A 17505-nucleotide genomic window follows, 5' to 3' on the forward strand; every position below is an offset into this window, starting at 1 on the left:
CTGGTAATTACTTTAATTCAATGTAATATTTCTTCTGTCTGATCTTGTTGATGATTTTTATGCTTTGTCTGCTTTGTTCCCTTCTCAGTTCTTCCAGCAACTGTGGAGGGTGCACCTTTAGCGGTCAGTTGAATAGAATGGACTGTGAATGGGTCCTTGAAGGAAAAATCTGACATCGGACCTGTTCCTGAGAAGTGCTGAAACTTTAAACCTACTGACTTCATTGGGAGTTGTGGGTGCACAGCAGCTCTCAGAATCAGGCTCCTGATGGTGTAAGACCATTAACATTCCTGTTGATTGCCTGAAATTACAGCTCTTGTGCATGCCTGGGACTTTTCTTTCAGAGCCAAGTGCTGAATTTAAGCTGAATCCAAAATGGCCGGTGCTGAATGGGTATATGAGGAATACCTACAATTTAGATTCCAGAGGGTCATCAATGCTATTTATTAGAGACTGGTAATAATAGTGAACAGATACATTCCATACCAAGCTCTCCAGGGATTTAAAAATGCCCAAAGTCCATCCAGTGAAATCCAGCCAAGTTTTATAAAAATTATAGTAGTGGCTTTTATTAAATATAATCTGTGCACTTAAAATGTATAAAGTAATCAGTTTACTTAAAGGAGTTATTTTGCCAAACCATAAATGTACCAATAACTGAAGCAAGGAATAACAGCTTAGGCAATCTAAATTTACAGTGCTGTGTAGAAAAAAGCTTTGACTTTCAGATTTAAAAAAACCTCTCTGCTTAAGCATCTGATTCATATTTATTCCTGGTTATACTGAATTCACATTTGTATATATGTTTATAGTGGGGTATATGCTTCACATGATGTATGACTTGTCCACATTATCACAATACTGACTAGGTTTTAGCTATTTTGAGCGCTTGTTTAGAATACAACCCTCTATTCTGTTATCTTTTACATGTGGTTTTGAAATCTATCTATCTCTTATATCCACAAGAAATTCATGAACACACACATTTCATAGCATCCAATAAAACTTCAGAATAATATTCTGCAAACATAAACAGAGGTCACTTATGTAAAAAAAGGGCCTAGCCTCAACCATAAAGAATTTATTGCAACAGTGAATATAATACTCTTAGCACATAGTTCTTCCGTGAACCCAGTACTTGCAGTTTTTGCAAGAGCAAGAGACTGAAGATCTTGCAAGGTAAATTATAATACTATTGTATACAAAATATATGATTTTGAAAATTTTTATGTTTTGACTTTAAAAATAGTCACCAAGTGAACATTTCATGGTGCTGTGATGCAAACCTGCACAAACATTATTCACACGAATAGTCTGTCAAGTTACTTTTGTATTGTCAGCATTTGGAGGATAGGGCCATTTTACCACTGAGGAAACTGCAAAAGGGCGTTGCCTTAGAATATTCTCATATGCAAATAAATACACAGTTTTGCAACTTGTGCAGAGGTGGGTCGCCAGCAATTTAACAAAGCAGGGCCTCATTTCTCCTTGTAAAAACTGTGTTGGAAATATGGGGCCTTATCCTGCAGTCTTTATTCAGGTTAAACTCCAGGTTTTTTTACTATTTGTTTGTTTATTTTGTTTAGGAAGTTTTAACTAGTTTACAAATCCTTGCCATGTAAATATCAAACAAATCTACACCAGTTAGCTTTTGTTCAAAGAACCATTATACAAGAATATAGTCATTAGGTCTTTCTTTTTTACATGGTGTTCGTATAACAGAGTCAGCATCATTACAACACCTATAATATGTAATTTCTAGTGATTTTATTAAATTGAGTGCAAAAATTCGGCAGGAGTTTAACCCGAATAAAGACTGCAGGATCACTCCCATCATCATTTCAGGGGTGGGGTGTTTCTGAGGCGGTCCATAGGAGAAAGAGAGGAAGATGGATGCACCCTGGCTGTTTCCTGTTGCTGCAAGACCCATACATGCTATGAGAGCTGGGAATGTGAGTTAGGGCTGCCCTAGCCTACACCGGGGGCTGAATTGCCCCCATAGCCCTGGAGTCTGGGAGATATGGACACCCGCTCCTTAGTCCCCTGAGTTCGGATGAATTTGATCTTTGATCCTTCCTGGCTGGGCCTATTTTTCTTTTCAAGGCTACATTGTATGTGCCTGTTCATATAATTATTACTTCTCATTTTTGGATCAAACATTTATTGCACATTTTTATGGAAACTAAGATGATGAGAGGTGCATATAAGAAATTCCATCCCCATTCCATCCCCAGCTTTTCATATGACACCAAGTGACCTTAAAGTACAGCAGGAGCTGTCCATATGTAAAATACTCCATTGAAAGGCAGCCAACTCTGGGGTGGAGAGTGGTAACCAACTGGTATGCTGCACTGTAGGTTGGAGGACAGGGATTTTGGCCAGGGACACCAACACAAATGCTTACAAAAAGTGCTGAGTGTTCTTTAGTGTTGATGCAGAACACACAGAATCTTTAACGGTCTACACTGAAAAATAAACACGTGGTAGATGGAAGCGGGCTGTTTAATGTAGAAGGATGAAGAACAGTCATTCTGCTGGGATTTTAACTGGTAGTTCCAGGAAATCTAAGTGTTTTTAAAAACGTATTTAAACTACTATGCCATTTCTCCAGCATTTGAACAGAACAGTCACCATCTGCTTGCCCAGATACTCGCCTTCAGTATTTACCCTTTTCTCACTTGCTTAGCCCTACTACAGAAATCTTAAAATTCTGAGAGCTCAGGAGCATCTTACGCTGGGTAGACTAACTGGAATGATATTTATTCAATAGAGAAACACCTTTTTTCTTTAAAAGGCACATCTGATTTTGATTTTTATAAAAAAATGTTAATGATAGAAGTGACATTGTAAGGAGGAAAACTCCACCTTATGCTGGAGCTATTAGTATGACCATTAGAGCTTCATAAAGGGAAATAAGTATTTTGTACTAAGCGTGTTAATATTGATTTTAATGGATGCCTTATTAATATGGTATTTGAAATATTTATATGCATTTCAAAGTTGGATCCATTGATCTTTCCGTACCTATCTATTGCTAATTATGGTTATAATGACATTTGATTGGAAAAATATGAGACTGGGGATGTTAGCTTTAGTAGCTTTTTGTTGTTGCTGGCAGTGAGGTTGAGTTACTTATGAAGGGGAAACTGATCCAGGTGCGGATGTGCTGCATGATGCCCTGTGCACCATGTAAGTCCTGTAGTATAGAGGGATGTTTATGGAAAATTGGAGCGGAGTAATTCCACAGAGTACCTGCACGCTCCCTGTGTGCTGCAGAGATGTCTTCATGAAAATTCCAAATAGACCAGCTTAGAGGGAACTGCAACAGGTGGATTGGAGAAGAGACCATGGGTCTAATACTTCCATGGCTTCCGTGGCCCCAAACCCTCACATAGGAGTTGCGGCCCCTATACCACTCCATGAGCTTCAATAGCGCCATAGAGGGGCTATAAAGTCCCTGCAGATGTGTGTGATTCTCACACATTTCCATTCTCACTTAGTGCCCTGCCACAAATCCTGATCATTCAGGCTATTTGTTAGTTGGGTAGAATTTCACCCTAAATAAATTGAATAGCTATTTCCTGTAAAATAATTAACTTCTGATCATTATAAAACTTTTTGTTGGTTTTAAAAGTGACCTGCAAAGGGGATGCTGGATGAGGAAATGAGCTTGTGCCTTCGTAAAATGTTTCTAAGATAAATATGAGCAGACAAAACATTAGGGACATCATGTCTCGTTTACCCTGTTTTTGTTGGAGGACTCGCTTTGCTTACACTGAAGTTTTTGTATGTAGCTGCACTACTGTACCAGTATCAGGACAAACCCTTAGTATTGCTTTGGTGCAAGTCGTAGCATGCCCCAGTGCCTTTATAGCAGTGCACCATGTCTAAGCTAGGGGTTTGCACTGGTGTCTGAAAATCCCAGTGTAAACAAGACCTCACTAGTGGTCTCAGCTGTGTATCGTGACTACACTCTTTGCCTTTAAGGGAAAGGGTGCTGAATCCTTAACACAGACACCTTTTTCTTTCAAGAGTTTTGCTTAAATATATGTTAACAAAAACAAAGACTTTTCTCAACTAATTAAGTTTCACTTCCTTGGTATCTGTGATGTTGCAACCATATATGTTTTCCAGACCTCTAAAGCCTTCCAGAGAAGAATTTCAAATATATGGGAAATATATATAAATAAATAAGAACCCATCAAACCTTCTTTATACAGGCACAAGCCCATGTTGGGGGTAGAAGGGGCTGCTTTGTTTTATTTGTGCAAGTCCTCAAAAGAAACAAAATACCTCTGGTTGTTCCAAATTATAGCAATACCTCAGTATTATTCCTTAAAAATGTTTAATTGTTATATTTACAACCAGGATGCTATTAGCATCCCTATTAGTATTTAGTTCAAAGGAAGACTTATAAGCACAAAAAGAGTTATGTTGTATAAAACTGAATGTGTGTTTGATATCATGGTAGTTTAGGGAACAATGCAAAGGTCAATTATGTTGCTTGCTGTCCTGTCACATGATGTGGATGTGTATATGAATGCATCCCTGGAATTCCACTGTGGGATCTGCATCTTTGAAGCTGATGCTAAAATTACTGCCTAGGCTCTTGCAAAGGCGGATACTGATAGAAGATTCAATGAAATCGAAGGTCGCTGGTCTGGTAGGTGTTGAAAGATACCTGGCTATGATACTATTTCTGATTTAATAATGCGAATGGGAGGCTAGTCCTTTGTAATAATTAGGACTAATTACTGAAGAGGTGTTGACAGATGGGCTAAGAGGAAACAAACTGCCTTTATCCAGTGGTTTAGAGTCAGATTACTGGTCTTGTGTTATCTGTTTCTCAGAAAGTAGAAGCTTCAATCATTCACTAAGTCTTCAAAGGGGAAAGGGATCCTAACAATATACAGGATTTGGGATGAAGCTATGAAATAAATCTTTGACTCAAAATGGCTAAATGAATCTCTTTTCCTTAAATTATTATAGTTTTTAAATGTGAGTTACAGATGAAGAATCTGATTATAGTTCGAAGTGAGTTGAACCAATATTGGTGACTTTTTTTTGCTGTTGTTCATTGATTAGTCAATACCTAATTCCTTCCTCTCATGAATGCTCTGTTTCCTCCTTAAAGAATGATATCTATGGCTGATGTCCACTTGGAATGGGGAAGAAAAGGCAATTGCTTAGGACTTTCTCTTCGTAGTACATGAAACATGAGGGTTTATAGCATGTAGACACAGTATCTCTGTATGAAAAGTAAAACAAAACATGTTTACAATGACACCAAATTTCAGTTATCTACCCCTTTATACACACAGATGAGACGATGGAAATTTTAGCAAAAATTGGCCGACTTTGGTATAGTTTTGTTAGTCAGGCAATTATTTTTTTTACCATCGAATATTTTTTTTAAATGTTCTTCCCTCCCTTATTCTTTCTTATGTGACTTCCATCCCCTAGACCTGGAGTCTCTTGCCTAAGCAGCTGACATTGTCTGTCAGATCTTTGTCTGGTAGGAAGGGGTTTAGTGAAGACATTAAAGAGTTAACAATCTTTCACTGGAATGAACATTTGGAGTGGCTTACTTCAGACAAATGATTTAAAACTCTAGCTATCCTCCATGTTCTCAAATGACTCCCTTTTATATGCACTTCTTCCCACCCTCCACCCAATCTTGACCTTGATTTTCTGTGAAGCAGTGGATAAATATGGTGGACTTGGATAGTTTTATAAAGAGAGGTAGCTTTCAATTATTTATGTGCTTTTTAACAATGGACGCACTTTAATTAGTGTTTAAATATTTATAATCAGTTTTATTGTGCTGTAAAATCTGTTGTACTTTGATCTAGATTTTCTGGTTTGAGATAATGATGTTTGTAAAGGTTTTCTTAATGAATTTGGTCAGAATTTGACATAATCTGATTATCTGATGAAAGACTGACACTTCAGTTCCTGCCAGCATAAAAGAGCAATACAAAAGGGGGCTGTTCAGAGCCCATTCAAAGGCTGGAAGTTCAAGTTCAGGTACTGCAGGCTGGTTCAAGATTCAGAATTAAGATGGCGAAACAGTTTTAGATTTCACTGTTGGGTTTTGGTTTTTTTTTGTTTTTTGATCAATTGTGGTTCATACTGGACAAGGGGACTGAAGCTTTAAATAAATAATAACACTTTAAACATGTTAACATGTTTAAACAGGAACTTTTGGTTTAGCAAGTAGAGAGAAATAAACAGCTAATGTAAGATATGACCCCTTAAAAATATTGAAGTGCTAACTGATCAGAATGTTCCAGGCATCTGTAAGGTTCAATAGTAGAAATTCTAGTATGAAGGTCGTTGAATTATTGAACTGGTGTGGCAGTTGTTCACTCACTTTTTATTAATATCCTTCACATTTTGACTATTTGCCTGTTTGATATTGTTATCTCAGGAATGTGGAAAATAAATATTGCAGTGTTGTTGTAGCTATGTTGGTACCAGAATATGAGAGAGACCAGGTAGGTGAGGTAATATCTTTTAATGGATCAACTTTTGTTGGTGGAAGAGACAAGCTTTTGAGCTGCACAGAGCTCTTCTTCAGATATTACCAAAGATATTAAATATTTAAGATATTACCTCGCCCCACTCGTCTCTCTCAAAGTAAATACCGTATATTTAACAACTGCATCCTACATGGTCATGGAAAAATGGATCTAGAATTATGTGATCAAATTCACATGGAAGAACAATTGTGGTTTTGTATCTAAAATCTAAGATTAGGCTAATCAGTTAAAATAAACATTTGTTGTATTTGATGATCAGGTAATATTTACCCTGTAAATGTCATTCCTGTTTGCACCTGAATTACGGTGCATTCTTGTCACATTTCTTGGACTACTTTGCCATCTGATAACTTGGCTTATCCAAATAACATCTAAATATATTGTATCTGATGGGAATCACAGTGGACAAAAAGGAGGTGCTGATACCAATTACTGTTGAATTTTAGTGAGACACACAGCAGAAAAATGTTTTTTTAATCTGCTTCTCTGCATCCTAAATTTGAAATGGTGGATCTACATGACATTGGGCCTTTTTAAAAAAAAATTGATTCTTGAAATAGTAAAGATTATGGACCAAATTCTATAGTCCTTATTGAGGCAAAACTCACACTGACACCAGTGGGACTTCTGCCTAATCAAGCTTGCAAGTTTTGACCTAATGAATTAATACAGAGCAGAGGAACGTCACACAACCTTATTATACAATTTGAAGACTTCTCTTTTCTTAGAAAACGTTTAGTGAGTTTACTTTCATTGTGTTTACAGAGGGATTTGAGCACAGATCTGGGAGACCATAAATCCTATGCTGATCCTGGCTCTTTCAGTGACTCTCTGTTACCATTGGCAAATCACTTAGCCTCTCTGCCTCAGTTTCTCTGTCTGTAAAGTGATGTATAATAATACTTGCCTTGCAGCAGTAGGGTGGCTTAGTTAACAAACATAAAGATTCTAAAGAAGGAATTAATTTAATCTCTATGGGTGCAGTAATATCTATAAATAATTAATATTTTGATTTAAGGGCATAATTCTGCAAACCTCACTAACTTCAAAGGGATTGCTCAAGTGAGTAAGGATTTGCAGGACTGGGTCAAAAATGTGAACTATGTAAACAAGCAGGAGCTACAATAGCTGATTTACTATTTGCTTACTTTGACTATTTGTGACTTAGGTGGATTTTTTTTAAAAAGTTGTTGTCTGAAACATATCTATAAAATAAATCTTAAAAACAGAAACCATGTGAAAAAAGTAAATGCAGTATTCTGTTGTAAATGTATCCTGAAATGTGGCCTTTTCCAATGATTTTGTATTTTGTCAGTGCTGTTTTAGAAAATGGGGGAACAAGGATAAAAGAAAATATTTTAGGAGCCTTTTCGGAGAGCTCAACCAGGAGATAGTTTGGGTACAGTTTCTTATAGTGCACAATGAAATAACTCGTTCTTTCTAGAATCAAGATCATTTTGGATAAGTAGTTTCTGTGGTCAATGTTATATATTTTGTAGCAGAAAAAATAGCATAAAATCCAATAACTGATTCAAAAGATTTAAAAGAATATGAAGTTGCAGTGGCTTGTGGGGTTTTTTAATGGATAGCTTTTACCTCTTAAGTGGTAAAGAGGGGAACAAAAATGCCACTGTTACTTCTATTGGAAATATTAAGTGTGTTTGTGTTGCAACATTGTTTAGCACAAACAGATACTACTACTCCAGAAATAATTATTTATAAAGTGAGGTGTGAGAGGGTTTTTTATTTTGGTTGAAACTTGTGTCACTCCATGTTTTAAATTGAAGCTAAAGTTACACAGTAAAAGTTTAATTTGGGTAAAACTGACAGAGACATTAAAATAAATGTCCTATTATGTATGAACTTTGTAAATTACTATGAAAGATTTTATTTGACCCTTCCTCCCCTATTGTCAGATATCACAGGACAATCTTCTGTGCTGGAACTGGTGATCAATAGAGTTAACCCAGTTTACTCTAGCTGAGGGCCCGGCCCTGTATGTCAATAGTCAATTGACTAGCTATTTTGTGATATAAATGTTAGACCTGTAACAACATTTCTTAAGAGTTGTGTTTTTATTATATAGTATCATATTGCGTATGCATTGCTATTGAATTAAAACAAGTTTTATGTTATATTTCACATTTAGAAGGAGAAAATCTATAGAACACAAAAAGTTATCCGGTGCGTATTGTGTTTCATGTTCATGTGCCCTGTGGGAGGAAAAGAAAAGTAATAGAACAGACAAATAAATAAACGTGGTGTTGAAACTGGCATTACAGAGTCTGCTGTTGCACAATGGAACCGCAATCAATTTACTGTCTTTATTGGTCGAGTGCCAGAAAAATAGTATAATATTATACAAGGTTAGATTAATTAAATAGTAATTATAAGGGAATAAATCAAGTAATCATAAAAGTTTGTCATGGGAAAAATATGTGTCTAGAATTAATTAGTTTTCTAATAAAGTATATATTTTAATTGCTCAGAATTACGGAATCCTTAATTGCAGACATGTAAGTTTGGCCCGATTTAATTTCACTCGCTGTAAGAACTTGATATATTTCTTCTCTGTCAGTTTTTTTTTTTAATAGTTTGCTACTAAACAAGAGTATTTCAGGAAATGTCTGCTAAAATGTCTGGAAGATGTTTAATTAAATCTTTGCCGTCTGAGGACAATATTAACTAGTTATTGCTGTTGGAAGCAAGAGATTCATGGCCGCTGCTGAAGTTGGGAGCGCCCCTAATTTAGGAGGCTGGGTAGACAGAGCTCTGTTGCTGACAGATTGCTATGCGTGGCTGAACTGAAAGGCTACTCAAAACAGCCTTTTGATGGCCCTTGGCTTATCAATTTTCTGCTAGATTGCAATGATTTAGCAAGTGTGCAAACTTGAATTCAACTTTAAGCCTGAATGTTGTGTTATACAGAGACAATTGTGTGAAGCCTTTTTTTCATTTATTTTGTGCATTTTCACATTCTTTAATTTTTCAAGGAGATTTGGCATTAGAGGTCCTATATCTTTTTGCATTAGCCATATGGGGAGTCTGTTTTGGAGTTGAACTACTGTGTACTTTGTGTCAGATTTCTTTCTCCTAAAACAAGGCTTTCCATAGTTTTATCATTGCACTTTACTGGGCAATTAATGGCTTCATAAAGCAAAACAGATGGGGTTCTTTTTCCTTAATCTGGACAATGAACCTGTTTATGAAACACTAAAATTTCATCAATTTCAGCTGTGTTTTCATGCTGTATTTTAGCCTGACATATTAAAAACAAGTGCAGTGGCATAAGTGTAGCCATGATATTTGGCTTTCTCAAAAATGTTTATTTCAGTGAGATTTTCAATGCCTAAAATGTTTAACTGTGTTAAGAAAGGTCAGCCAGCTGATAGCTAAAGGCGAGTATGTCAGAATGAAAGACTGAAAAAAAATTATCATTCTGACACGCCAGGAGTATTAGAATGATTAATGTTTATGTTAATTTATGGCTTTTACATATTGATTAATAGCGTTTTGTTTCAGTGACTAAAATGTATAGGGGCAATGAGATCCATATGCTAACTCAGTGTTCTTAGTTTTGTTTCCCATGCTGAATCTATGTTTTCAGATGGAAAATAATTATAGTGAATTTTTTAAATTGCAGATGGAAGTATTTGGAAGTGATCCTCAAGATACCAGCTCAAATCCCAAATATTTCTGAAAATTGTATGTTGACATTTATATGCATTTTCCTTACAAACTTAATTATTTAATGGCATAAGTGTATTGTGTTTTGTTCTCTGTCAGTTAGATGATGACTAGTTAGAGGAGAAAAGGTGTTAAAACTGTAACTACTCATTCTCTGACTGGAAATGATTGGAAAAAAAATCACATTGTATTGCTATTAGTAGCCATTTTTTCCCCTGCTTTGATTGGATTTCTTGGCATATATTTGCACCAGTGGCTGATAAACAAATCAGTTTGCTACCTAATCATTTATTGGTTCATACAGTGAAATGTGGAGACCTCCGTTGTTCCCTACATGGGGTCAGGAAAGAAGTTAACTGTAGGGCAGATCCTGAAGGAGGTTGAGCTCCTAACCTCCTGTTTACTTCAGTGGCAGAGGGAGCTACTTTGCATCTCTCAGGATTAGATTTACTGTTTTGAAGTATTCTTCTGAGCAGTCAGTCATTACTGGTCATTAACAACTATTTTGTGGCCAGGTAGAATGAAAGCTCTGGCAGCACTGACTTCCCAACCTGTAAAAATCCAGGCCTTTAGTAAGTTGTAACATAGGATGTGTGGCAACAGGTTAATGGTATCTGCGAATACAGTATTGTATAGCTTGGTCATATAAATCAGCAAGTCCTGTTTGATGCTGTTATGTCTCCAAATTTAAATGTTCAAAAGCAACAATGTTATGTCAGTATGGAAATCTCTTGGTTATGTTAATTTTTGTTCACATTTCAGTTCACACTAGTGCATGCTTCCAGTCCATTGCCATAGTTTTATTTTTGCTTTGTTTTTAACATGAATCTTTTAAGGTACAATGTCGTTCCTTAATTCCTACTTTGACACTGATGTCTGAGGATGAACATAGATAAAGAATAAATATACAAAGTAATTAGCTAATAATGCTAATGTAAAGCACTGGATATACACATTGCTAAAAGGAATGACTCATTTGTACGTTTTATGTGTCAAATCATTCTATTTGAAACCCATTATATTTACTTAATTAGCTTTTTAAACATAAACACTAAAGCACGATTTTTATAATTAGTATTATTATAGTATTAGTAGTATAGCAGGAAAGATATCGAACAGACCTAGAAAGTAAAAAGCTTAATTGTCACATTCATGTTTTCTTGGCATATTTTTCAAAAGTTAACATAGTGCTCACATGTCTAAAAGCAAATCACGTGTCATGTGCAGGCAAGCTTCACTCCTCCCCCCAGTTCTACCAGTGTGCCTCAGTTCTGACCTCAGCATACTGTGCAGTTTCTCTCCTGAGTTTTACTTGAGGAAAGATTGACAATTATATCAAACTATGTGGTGAAGTTGTGATGTGTACAAATGAGGTCCAGGATGAGAATGTAAGCTCCTGTTCCTTGTAGGCTAATTGAATTCCAAGTTGCTTCATTTGGTGGTGGGGGGAGAGTCTTGTTACATTTTTAGCCTATGATGGAGTACAAACTAAACATCCTGTTGCTCAGATACTTCTCCTATTTAAATGTTCTTCCCTACTTCTGTGTTTTTTATGTAAAGCTTATAGGATTTGCAGAGTCAAACTCAAAGGCAGTGGGCTGAAAATTTACCACAGAAGGCTGGCGGGCATATGTGTGTTACCAAATACTTAACCTGCTTTTAGAGCACATTTTCTTAGTATGCAGTAAACTTCAAATACTCATCTCTGAGTTCAAATACTCTGAAATAAGCAGTTCAGTTGCTTTCTGCAGATGTATCTGGAAGCTGCCAGACCATCTGTATTTTAGTTATGTTTGAATAAAATGGGTACTTGTAATCCTGGACTTTGATCCTTTGCCTGCTACAAATGCCACATGTCCATATAGCATTTGCCCCAACTACCGTTGTCTGAGATATGTGCAAGTTCCACTGTGTTTTGGCATTTCAAGTAGAGTAGATTTAGAGGAAGGCCAATCAGGTGGCTGTTGGGTCTCTGTTGATCCAGCCTGGCTGCTCTAATGGATCATACAGCCAACCAGTAAGGTGGTAGCCAGCTGAGTTGGGGGAGGCCCACAATTTTTAAATGCAGCCATGCAGTATGGGTACTGCTGGGGGCAGAAGGGGAGATTGCCCCAGCCATGAAAGCTCAACTGTCTGTTATGATTTATAGGCAGAAAGCCTGGACAAGATTGGCCTTCTGGGCCCTTTAGAAAGCTCATACTGTAAGGGCTACCTACCATGTTTTAAAATTGAAAATGGAGTTGGAGGTAATATAAATTGATTATGTGCCTTATGCTATTAACTTAATAAATTTGCCCTTTCTACCAGTTTTCTTTGAAATTACATACTGTATATTCTTATTGAATGCAGATGCTATATAGTCATATCTAGTTAGTTAGCTATAAGATGTGGGAAACGTGTCTTAAAAATCATCATGAAAGGAGCACAGTTACCCTTTGACCCAAGTGGAAAAGACAGAAGTGCAATCTGGAGAGGAGCTTTCATACATGAGAACAGGGAAGAAAAAAGGTTATTCATATTTTTACTGATTAATTCTTTAATCTTACTCTTCTTTGGGAGGCTGGCACCTGGTAGGCTTGGAATTTCCAGAAATAAAAGGGATTTCATATATTTGATGATGAGCACACCTGGATGTGTCGAATATTTTGCAGTCATAATTATATCTGCACACCTGCTAGTTAGAGTCCCGAGTCAGTTTGCCAGACATGCCGAGGGAGATTTATCTCTGGCATACCTGAAAAATCTCTCTTTAGCACCAACATTTTGCTACTTTGTAAACGACTACAGAATAGGAAGCCTTTTTTAGTCTTTGCCCGAGCTGTCTGTATCTCAGATTTAATTGTGGGGTTGCAGGGGAAGGGGGTGCTTGGATGATAGTTTACTAGCAATTTGTTTTTGCTTCGATGTGTGATGGAAATACAAATGACAAGAGTGGGAACAGGAGAGTTGTTGAATTCAGCTGGAATTTTTCCTGTGGGAATCTGTTAATGTTTTTAAATTCTCTGTGAGATTTTTCCAAGGTAATCTTTCTGACATTTACATTTTTAAATGACTATTATTAATTGAAAGAGCTACTTTTTTCTATTCTTTTTTGGTATCAAATGCTGAAGTAGTGCATTTTTCACTGCACAGAAACTCAAATAACTTAAGGAAGGTTCCCTTAATTACATGCTAAACAAAGTGGAGTTTTATAGGTATTGTTATTGGTAATTTGTTCTCTAAAATTATGTAACTTTACGTTTTTGAAGAAGATTAAACAATTCCCAATTTTAGTAGAAACATGTTTTGCATGGCAAAGCCCTTTACAATACAATGTGTGGTGTACACAGTCATTAGCTAACTGGAATATCGATCTGGACACCTGGATTTTCCAATCAACGTGCAATTGGTGGTGGATCAAGAGTAATCAACATAATATATCTGGGGTTTGTATTGTACCCTGTCAAAATAACTTCTGGAGCAAAGTTTGGTCCCTGAAGGAGGAGAGTGTTACCCGCACAGGAAAAGCTAGAAAAAAGAAAGAGTAGGATTGCTGTCTATTTAAAATAACAAGACCAAAGTACAGCAAGGAGGTGTTGCATCTCTCAAGGCTGGTGTCTTCTTACAAACAAATAATGTCATAAGAAAAACTTAATTCATGTCCTCCAATGTCCTGTCTTGGAAGCCAGTGTTCACAACATCTGGGTGCCTCTGGGTCAAGCACATAGTCTAGGACAGAGAACTTTTCTGAAAGCATTTATTATAAATTTCCTTCTTTAGGTCTCACTTTGCTGCTTAGAGCCCTGGGGCCTGATTGTGGTCTCATACCAATGTTGGTCACTTTTGAAAATGGTACTTAGGCTCCTAAATCATTTAGGGACTTTTGAAAATTTTGCAGATAGGCACTTAGGTGCTTTTGAAAAATCTCACTAGGCGGCTATCTGCATCTTCAGGCAGTTAAATACAGTACCTTTGAAAATCTCCTTAAGTGACTTGCCGAAGTTCACAGAGGGAATTAGCAACAGAGGTGGGATTAGAATTTAGGAGTTCCTGTTCCCAGACTGTTGGTCAAACTGCTATGTCACAACTAGTGAAAACAGTAGAAAACTTAAAATTGTTATGCTGTCACTTCTCATCAAGCACCACTGTCTTTCTTGCTGTGCAGTCTCTGATGGTTTAGCAGTAGCAATTAATAATAGAAAATACCTCATTCCGTAGCAAAACATAATATGGGGCTATTGATAAAAGCCATATACTATTAAATCCAGGTTTCCAGATTGATATATATAATAGCAAAATCCCATTTCCAAAGATTGATAACTTACTTTGAATCTGTAAGTGAATAAAGTATGTTTACTATTATTTTTTTCCTATATTCCAGTCTGAGGATTTTTCTACAGTATTGTCCTTGTAAAGACATGCATTAGGAGTGTCTGTTTCATGCCAGCTAAAACCCTCCTCACATCCAGGCACACACAGTCTGTCAGCAAAACTTTTGTGTTGATAATTAGAAAAATGCTATTAAATCCTGCCTCATAATCCCTGATAGCCTCTGGGCTGGCTCATTTCCATTTTGTCTCCCTCCCTCTCTTGGAACTATACTTTGGAATCATTCCTTCATAAAAAGGGACACCTCCCTATAACATGCTTGTGTTAGCTACATTAAATGTTCAGAGGGTTCCACATCAAATTGTCACTTTGAGGGTGATTAGAATGGTTTTGGATGCAGTTATGGAGCTCCGATCAAGTGACCTTCAGTGACAAAGTGCTTATTGTAATGGACAGCCTCATAATAAGGATGAAGTACGTTACAGATAGGCACTGAAGGGTTGAATCTCACCATGGGGAACAACCTTGTTCAAGCGTGTAATCATCTGAAAATTTATTCCAGGCTTGTCATGAGTCTGGATCATCAGACAGCATCATAAAACAGATGAATCAGTGCATTAAAACATGGAAGTTATACGCTGAGCTCATTATTTTTGTAGCTTACTGTACAGTACTGTTGAGGAAGAGAGAGATGTTAGATTGTAAATGCCTGTTTCATGACTACACCTAAAATATTTGTTTAATTAGGAATTACTGATACCGCGGCGATCACTGTTATATAAATAACAAAGATAAAATTAAATCTCTCTCATCTCAACTGAAGTGCAGTACTCAATGGATCCATTTAATAAAGGAATCAAAGTCTGACAAGGATGCATCATGAGTATCTACTTAAAAACTGAAATGTTTTACTTGTCCATGTAATGCTTAGTTTTACGATTCTCTGTGACTCCTCTTCTGTGATCCGCTGGGAGAAAGAAGCCTGTTGACCTTCACTTATTTAACATAGAAAATGATTCTTTGGGCTGGTGGAACCCAGGAGTAAACAGCTTTTTGAAAGAGTTGTGATGATTGAGATCCATCGTGACAGCCCCTCCCCCCCTTACTTTTCCATCTACTCATTTCTTAATGTGAACACAGGCAATAAAGTAAGAGATAGAAATGTAAGACATATGGGGCATGGCCAATAATTTCACTCAGAAAGGACTATTGGTAAAAACCTGCTTATAATGCTCACTATTGTGTCATTTTCCAAATAAATTTAAAGTGAATTTAGAGCTCATAAAGACTGCTAAATTAATAGCTATTCCTTAGCATTGTTCTGGAGGATCCTCTCTAGCAAGTTGAAGTATTGTTCAGTCTTCATTGCCATCCAGTCTTTATCGTCTTTGCAAAAATTGTCTACGTAGGTGTTCATTTTGATGGGCATTTTTGTACTGTGAACATGTTTTGCTAAGGCCTGGATCCATCCAAGCACTTAAGAATGTGCCTAACAGGGTTCTATGAATAGCTCTTTTGAATTCAACAGAATTACTCAAGTACTTAAAGTTTTATGCACATGCTTAAGGGCGCTGTTGAATCTCAGCCTGTGATCAACCACTTGCTTTACATAGTCCCCCAGCCCAGTCCATCAAATGATATTTTTTTATTACTACTGATGCTGGGCCATATTTGAACCAGTGCCTACAGGCGAAAAGATCGATATCCATTTCCCAATCCTGGGAAGAATGCAACCCCCTCTGAATGCAATATTTAACATAGTGTGGTCATAACGTTAAAAAGAATGCTGCTTTGGTTTTTATTTTATTTTTATATAACCATACCTAGAACCAAAAGTTGGAGCACTTGGGAGTAATGAAACTCTGGTGTAAAAATGATTATCGCTCTAACCTTACCTGAAATCCTTTTCATTGGATATATATTCCATTGCCAGAGAGCACAGTGAAAGGATTATTTTGGAAGGAAGGGGAAAGAATTTGCCAAGGGCCTAACTGGAATGATAAATGTGCTTGCTCCACTAAATTTGTGTGACCAATTCCTTGCCTTTTGTAGTTGTCACTTGTCAGTCCAGTTTGCAGCATGGAGAATGGCTGAACACATTTGTATATTCAAATATATGATGGGTGCATATTCATGTAGCAATCTCAGCACTTCTCATAGTTTAGCATGGATGGATAGCAATGAGAAGCAGATTTGATAGATGCTTGATCCCTAAGTGTAAGAGGGAACATTTTAGTTTGAATTATATGGCGAATAACCTCAACATAATGCTAGCTATAAGGGGAAAGTATAGACCCTTAAGCGAAGCAAATGTTTGAAGCAGAGCACAGTTGCAGTTCTGTTGTTCATAATATATGCTGCTTAACACTGTGTGATTAAGAAAATCTTGTGCTTTTCTTTGATTTCTCTTCTTGGAAAGGTGTCTCTAGATTATTGCTGGTATGGCTCTTCCACCTCCAGACCCACAGTTTGTTCTACGGGGTACTAGTGCTGAAGTCCATACTCTACATTTTTATTGTGGAGACCAGGAACCCGATTACCCCATTCTCTTCTCTGGGTAAGTAGAGGCCTTTAAGTAAATTTCCCACTAGAAGCTGTTGCAGAGATGAGCATCCTTCAAACCTTTTTTTTTTTAAGAGAATATACTTTAAGTAAATTATAGCTGGGAAAAACAACAAAATGTATTCCCAGTAAGTGGTTGGTGCATTGAACGAAGCCTATGTACATACATAACATTTCAGAGTCCGAGAAGGTGGAAGAACAGAAAAATTTCTTATCAAATTTTACGTGATTGTCACAGAAAATGCCATCCGTTCCCTCTATCAGGTCTTCCAATGGGCTGATCCATGTCTGGAACCTGAAGACACGCAGAGTGGACACAATTCTAGATGGCCATGGAGGAAAATCTGTGTACTGGTTGGAAGCAATCTATGGCAGAGACAGGCTCCTCAGGTCAGTGGAGTAGTCA

The 17505-nt window shown here is 36.9% G+C and overlaps 1 protein-coding gene across 8 annotated transcripts in view; it reads left to right on the forward strand.

Moving 5' to 3' along the window:
- The window catches only part of GNB1L (G protein subunit beta 1 like), a 55412-nt gene that overhangs the window by 12815 nt on the left and 25092 nt on the right, over nucleotides 1–17505 (forward strand). For 2 of the 8 annotated variants that reach the window (XM_039505712.1, XM_039505713.1), the window contains exons 2-4: nucleotides 10186–10247; nucleotides 16967–17094; nucleotides 17364–17489. In XM_039505712.1, the coding sequence (XP_039361646.1) occupies nucleotides 16979–17094; nucleotides 17364–17489 (242 nt within the window). In that variant the 5' untranslated portion in view covers nucleotides 10186–10247; nucleotides 16967–16978. Of the gene's footprint in view, nucleotides 1–10185; nucleotides 10248–16956; nucleotides 17095–17363; nucleotides 17490–17505 lie in introns of all 8 variants that reach the window. The other 6 variants (XM_039505708.1, XM_039505709.1, XM_039505707.1 and 3 more) reach the window with 3 other exon arrangements.

This window comes from Mauremys reevesii, linkage group 18 (assembly GCF_016161935.1).
Source record: "Mauremys reevesii isolate NIE-2019 linkage group 18, ASM1616193v1, whole genome shotgun sequence".
In the NCBI taxonomy this organism is placed as follows: Eukaryota; Metazoa; Chordata; order Testudines; family Geoemydidae; genus Mauremys; species Mauremys reevesii.